Source organism: Octodon degus, unplaced genomic scaffold (genome assembly GCF_000260255.1).
Source record: "Octodon degus isolate 3935 unplaced genomic scaffold, OctDeg1.0 scaffold00107, whole genome shotgun sequence".
Taxonomy (NCBI): domain Eukaryota; kingdom Metazoa; phylum Chordata; class Mammalia; order Rodentia; family Octodontidae; genus Octodon; species Octodon degus.
Genome location: NW_004524683.1, coordinates 5,562,009 through 5,569,495, shown reverse-complemented (window position 1 = coordinate 5,569,495; position 7,487 = coordinate 5,562,009). Strand labels below are relative to the sequence as shown.

Here is a 7,487-nt window from a genome sequence, read left to right as displayed (position 1 = left end):
TTAAAGTTCAACATATCAATACTTGATGAAAAATACCTGTTCCATGCTATGCCTAAGATGTTTGATATTCAGACAGATAGTGAGGTTAAGCTTAACAACCTAAGTTGTATGGTAATAACAGTAAGCTTGTCTTCTGGATGGTTAACAACCTAAATTTGCAGACCAAATTAGAGAAAAAGGTGGGCTGCAAGGAAAGCTAACTTTTTGGCCCTAGCCTTCCAAGGTCAATTAAGACTCAGGACTTATGAGGACTTGTACTGTTATATCATATAAGTTGGTAGTGTCCCAAATTTTCTGATCAAGGAGATTATGGGGCCAAAGAGGAAAGTGAGTGATGAATTAGAGTATGCCTAAGAAGAGTCACATGGAGAGTAAATATTCTCTCAGGCTTTCACAGAGAGCACATTGGCCAAGCATTGGCCGTGACTCATCCATATGGCTGACCCTGACAAAGGTTCTACAATCTGAGGTACAGGATCTCAGGATAAATCCTGAGGGGATTTCCCTGACTTATCAGACCCAAAAGCTACAACTCTTGTTGCATAGGTCCTGATTTACCTTGGTCTTAACCATCCAGCAGAAAAGCATAAAAACGAAATATAAGAAGTAAAGCCATGCTGTTATGTTGAGCTGTAGGGGTCTCAGGTCAGCAATTTCTGACATTGCCAGTCAAGCAGAAGGCCCAATACTATTATGGGCTACTGGGCTCTTTTAGAATATTTTGCCGAGTTCACACACCTATAATACTCAAATAACGGAACTTAACCAAAAAAAGGGAATCCAGAAGAATGTCCATTTTGTATCTGTGTATTCAAAATGGTTAGGATGGATATGTAGTTACAGTCTCTTAACAAATAGAGGGATTTGTTCTTATGGTGTTTGTGAATAGGATCTTGTCAAGATCCTATTCTTGACAGGATCCTATTCACAAACACCATAGGATCAAGTCCGCATCTTGTACAGCAATTAACCACTAGGAAGAGTGTATGCAATGTGTTAATTATTGAAACTGTTCTACCAATTTGATTTGAAACTGTCTCATTGCTATTTGTTTCTCAATAAAATTATGAAAAAAAGAAAATAAATTTAAACAAAATAGTATAAAATGAATGCAGATATTGCAAAAGTGATGGGAATACTGGGTGAATAACTAAAATTTGGAGATACTATTTTGTTAGTTATAACTAGAAGTAATAACTAATTTCTTTCTCATACCCTCACATATTCAGTAATTAATAAATCCGAATTAATAGTCCAAAGTACAAATATTTGGAAGAAGACATTCAGGCAGACCATACCACTTTGCACAGATACCAAAATAGTGGTATTCTACGATGGGACAAATCGTTTTGCACTTTTTATTTAGATGAATCTTAGGCTGTGGTCTAAAATCCAGAATAATTGTCATTCTATAGTTATTTCTACATACCTTATAATCCTTAGGTCGGCAGCAGCCAAGGTGAGAATGATCTGAAAAAAAGAGTATACAAAAGAATAAATGACAGTATAAATGTTGTACCAAAAGGGAAAAATTGTCTACAGCCATATCACACCACCCTGAGCACACCTGCTCTCATCAAAAGGGAGAAACTAGTTTCATCTATGGCTTTTGTTACTATCACTTTCTATAATTAGAATTCATATGGCAGACTTTAGAAATACTTCAAAAGTGTTCAATGTTACATAAAAAAGATAATCAGTCAAGAAGTTAACTTGTATCAACTCTTTAGGGCCGAAAGGATTTCACAAATGCTATTTTCACTAAAGTAGGAGGTATCTTAATAGAGTCAGGAATAATTTTCATTTGAAACATCAACTTGAGTAGGATTTTGCTGATAAATTAGTCACTGATAAAACAGTATTTGAACTTGTAGATTTGAGAGATTTTATGAAATAACATCTGCTCTTATTCCTGGGGTTCATGCTAGAATTTCACCTAGCTTCAGATGGTATTAGTATAACATAGCGTACAGATACTGCTGACAAATAGATATGCACTGTACGTGTGAGCCCTTCTACTGACTATCTGACATTGGAACTTAACTTGTAAGTCAAGATTCCTAACCTTGCACTTCTTTCATAATATAGTTTTAAAGACCATGAAACATAAACTAAGCAAATGTTGACATCATAAAACTAAAATAAAACTAATGGCATGGAAATGAATGTTAGCTGCTATTGCTAACACATCAGTCTATATCACTAACATCAAATTCTACCTGGGGAGACAGCTCAGTGGCATAAATATCTGCTTAGCAAGTTCAAGGTTCTGAATTTGATTCCCAGTACAAAAAAATGTTTTTTAAATAAAAAAGTAAATATCAAATTCTAACTCAAAAACATGTTCAATTTCTAATTCTGCCACTACATATATTTTTGAAGTTGTTATATTGAAGTTGTTAATTGGTGTTTCACTCCTTATTTTAATAATATGAAAGCAATGTTCACCCTATCTCAGACAGTCAAAGTGAGCACCTATTAAATTATATCATTTGTGGGCTGGGGAGATAGCTCAGTAGGATAAGTGCTTGCCTGGAAAGCTCAAGGGCCTAAGTTCAATCCCTAGTTCCAAAGGAAAATACAAAACAAAACATTGCATCAGTTGTAAAAGGCTCTGGCACAATATTTGTCACATGCTGGATTGTAAATATAATTCTATATATCTCCATAAAATGATAATCACTATGTATATATGCAGATTTGGGGTTTTATTAATTAATCAACTTTTAGGAAATAATTTTTAAATATAATATTTGTAGTAAAAAATCATAATCATAACTTGTAACTTTCCTTCTTCATTTATACATTCTAGTCAAAACACTGTAAGATTGTATATTTTACTTTCCCAAAGTCTTATCCAGAAAAATATTATTATATCAACAGAGGTCCAGGAGAGTCAGGTCCAAGGTGCTTGTTTTCTAGGTACCCTGAGTTATCCTAAAAGCCAGCTGAAATATCAGTGTTTTCACACTGCTCAACTTCTTCACTTTATATCAGTAAAAGTCAATTTACTTCTACTGCTTTGTACAATTAAAAATAAAGTAACTCCAGCCCCACTTCTTCTCTTCTCAATAATCCAATGTATAAAACTCAAATAAAATCAAAGGGATTAATATAGCTGAAGAAATAAAATAATGAGAACATTGTTTAGCTTAATTATCCAAAAATTCTAACTTTGAAGATTATGATAAGAATTCTGGAAGTGGCACACATTCTCTAGAAGCTAGTATTACATTAAAAATTTCAATGTGTTAAAACACTGGCATGTCTTCTGCATTTTATAAACTACTTATAAGCCTAGCCTAACTTGAACATACATATACATATATATATATGTATAATTTTATGTATATAATTATGTATATAATTTTATTTTTACAAATTTAGCCATTATTTTTATCTGAGGTTTCCCAATGTTCACATGTATACACTCTCTCACCAACACTGAGGAACCAATGAGACTGAAATGCAGGAGATAATGGAAATAACAGTCATGTCCCACAGCTATGAAGTAGTTATAGATTTTGATTAAGTTATACAAAGTTGAATAACAGCAATGTAAAGGAATAGGATAAAGTCAGAATAGTACAATTAATTATATAAAAAGTGATATTAGAGGGCAATCCCTCAGAGTTGAGGGCAATTAGAGAAGGTTTATAAAGATGGAATAACGAGCCAGGCATAATAAATGGGCTCTATTTAAGAAAAGGTTCAAGGAAAAGAAAGAACTAACCAGATTTTGCATGTGTGATCTCAGACAACTTTAAACCTTAAGGGTCCTTGTCCACAAAATGGAAATAATAATCTCAATTTCATGAGGTTGCTGTAATTAATTAATATGATACACAGAATTTAGAATTGTAGTATGAAAAACATATTTCATAAATGTTAGCTATTATTTCACTCTCCAAAAATTTCATGAAATAGATGCTATGGACTAAACATCAGATTCTCTACTTCAAGATTTGTATTTAGTAATGTTTGAAGAAAGGGTAAAGAAGAAGTCATAAAAGTGGGCCCTCATGATGGGACAAAGCCTTTAGAAGAGGTCATGTATACAACACAACATGGTAGATACCTACACACCAAGAGAAGAAACCTCAAAATAAAACCTACCTTGTGAACACCTTGATCTAAAGGCTACCACAAAACAGGGACCCTATTTATCACAGGCTAGAAGAGTAATAATCACCAAAGAAAAAAAGAGGTGGTTGCTAAGTACATGAATACACATTCAATGCCATTAGTCATTAGCAAAATGCAAATTAAAAGAATCAGATAGGACTATACATCCACTACTACAACGATTTTAAAAGAAATAAAAAAATGTCAAGTACATGGAGGACCTAGAACACTCATACAGTGCTGGTGGGAATATAAAAATAGTTCAGTCACTTTGGAAAAGAGTAGCTAATTTACAAAATTTACCATAAGAAAGGATTCCACTCCTAGGTATCTATGCAAGAGAAAGCAAATAGATCTGTGCAGAGACTATAATACAAAAGTTGACAATAGCTTTCTTAATAATAGCAAAAAGGATCAAACAATCCAGGGGCTGAAAGAGAGGATACAGTTGACTGGAAATGTGCATGCAAAGATCTTGGGACTATGGGAATGTTCTAAAATTTGTTCTGGTGATTTAACAGCAATTCAAATTTATTAAAAATCATTTAATTGTACCTTAAAAAGGGAAATTTCTCAGTATACAAATTATAGTTAAATAAAGCTGTTAAAATGGTGAATAAAAAATAAGTAAACCAAATAAAGAAGTAAGCCTTGAAGTGATGTATTTACTTGGCACCTCTGTAAAAGAAATCCAAAGAGGGACACATTTAGATAAAACTCAAGACAAATGAAATATTTTGCCAATAAATATGCATATGAAGATTACACGGTATTTTATTCATGATTTATTTAATTTAATTTTTCAATGTATCTAGTACGGGGTCTACAGGGTCTACAGGGTCTCACTAGGTAGATCGGACTCATAGCCTCCCAAGCACTGGGATTACAGGTGCATGCCACCATGCCCAGTCTCAGTCTCCCTCTCAGCACACCCCGGGGCAGGGCACGGCACACCAGGGATCAAAGCCAGGCCACTGTGATCTGCCTAAGTAGGTGCTTTAGTCTGTTGAGCTATCTGGCCGGCTCATGCTAGCATCAAAATATACCATTCAGTCTTATCTACTCAAAAATGACATATAGGAATTTAAATGTTATCTCTAATTTTATTTTACAAATGTAACTATCAAAGGAATCAGTGCAAGCTCGTAAAAAATTACAATCTTACATGCAAATGAAAATCAAAAAAGAATCTTCATATGAAGAGAACAAGAAATATTTTCTCAAAGGGAGGAGTAGTCTCACATCTTTCTTGAATTCTTAGGTAAATAAAAAGGTCAAGATGAGATGATACCATTGATTTCCACTTGAAATATAAACCAAAAAAAAAAAAAAAAATTGAGTAAATGAACCTTCCTAACTCTTGAATTGCAAGGGATACTGAATTTCTTCAAAAGGAATGCACAAATTATAACTAGAATTAAGTGCCATGACAATTCCAAGTAAAGACAAAGTTCTTTAATAAAAATAGAAGAAGTTTTAGAAATCTGGTGGAAAAAGAAGAAACTTGGGGCTAGATCGAGCATTATCATTTTGTAGTTCTCCATTATGTCCCTTAACTTTGCTACGCCTTTGCCATTTTTCTCAATTAAATTTTGTATGTATGTATGTATTTATTTATTTGGTTCAGGGTCTCGCTATGCAGCTCTTACTCGTAGTGATTTTCCTGTCTCAGCCTCCCCAGCATTAGGATTACAAATGTGTGCCAGTATGCTCAATTTCAGTTGCCAGTGCGGCATGTGCTTGCTAGGCAGGTGTTTAGATCACCAAGCTCTCTCCCTAGCCCCTCTCAATTAAATTTAATTAAACCTTTGACAAACAATTCTTCTGAAAGCTAAATGGATCAATGCTGGTGAAAACACCACCCTACAACTTATATATTATTAGTCAAAATAATTTGGCAAGAGATGTTCAAGAAAAATATCTATTAATGTAAGATTACAAACAAAAATTCATTATGTTTAAGAAACTAGCTTAAAAAGTTTCCATATATGTAATTAGCAGTAAAAGCCTGAAACAAAAATGGTTTGGCTTCTATCCAACTGCACCACCCAAATAGTCAAAAGAATTGGGGCAGTAAAAGAAGAAAAGGAAAATTTTTTACAGTACAAAGCAAACTAATAAATGTACTATGAGAAATAGAGTTTTAAAAAGTTACTATTTGGCAAGCCTCACAGTAATGTTCTGTGTCAGGCCACTATCATTCATGTGTACTGAAGAGGTCAAAATTAAGGTATAATAGGATAGTGCACAACTCAAATATCTCCCCATAAGTAGCACCGAAATACTGGAGAAATGTGACCAAATAGCTTTAACCAAGTGAGCAAACTTAACCAGTAGCAAAGCAAGACCATGTATTTTCTGATTTGCACTGAGAATAACATATCACTTCCGTTGTATTCTGGGAAAAAATGAATCACCTAAGTCTAATCATGAGGAAAAAAAATCAAACAAAACAAATCAGGGGGCAGTATACAAAACTGACCTATACTATTCAAAATTAAAACTGCCATTAAAAAGGAAGAAACAGGGGCTGGGAAGATAGCACAATAGAATAAGTGCTTGCCATGCAAGTGCAAGGGCCTGAGTTCAATCCCTGGTTCTGCCAAAAAAATAAAAGAAGAAACTTTAAGAAATTGATCCATACTAAATAAGAAATGAAGAAATGACAGCTGAACACTGCCATGAATTTCTTTTGATACAAAGATATTGTTAGGACAACTGGAAAAATCTGATTTCGGTTTACAGATTAATCACTATGATTATGCCATATCAACTTTACTACTTTTGGTAATTATATCACAAAAGGAAATACCTATATTAGTCTGCTTAGGCCATCATAATAAAACATAGAGGGCCAGGGATATAGTTCTGAGTTCGATCCCTGATACCATTAAAAAAAAACTAAAACATAATAAAACATAGAATTGGTGGCTCTAAACAGTAGAAATTTATTTCCCACAGCTCCAAAGCTCAAAGTTGGAAATCAAGTGTGCTAGTATGGTTGGGTTCTAGAGAAATCATTTTTCCTAGTTTCCAGATGGCTGCCTTCTAGTTGAGTCCCTTTGCTGCAAGGCCATCCTTCCATTATGAGGGCTCCACACATGATTTCAGTTAAACCTAATCATCTTCCATAGGCCTATGGTTTCCAAACAGTATCACATTGGCTGTTAGGGTATCAGCATACAAATTTAATATGTAATAATAGCCTTCTCAAAAGTTGATACATAGACATATGCACTGGTAGAAGAGCTGACAAACAAAGGGAAAATTAAAAAAATAAAAAGACAGCAACTATTACTATTTGTGGATCCTGAATGAAAGTTATATGGAGAATGCTTCATACTACAGTCTAATTTTGTTAA

At 33.8% G+C, this 7,487-nt stretch overlaps 1 protein-coding gene across 2 annotated transcripts in view; it reads right to left on the bottom strand.

Moving 5' to 3' along the window:
- The window catches only part of Spata6 (spermatogenesis associated 6), a 123,003-nt gene that overhangs the window by 52,158 nt on the left and 63,358 nt on the right, over positions 1 to 7,487 (bottom strand). For both annotated transcript variants that reach the window (XM_004639150.2, XM_012516475.2), the window contains exon 9: positions 1,430 to 1,470. In XM_004639150.2, coding sequence (XP_004639207.1) covers positions 1,430 to 1,470 — 41 coding nt within the window. The remainder of the gene's footprint in view (positions 1 to 1,429; positions 1,471 to 7,487) is intronic.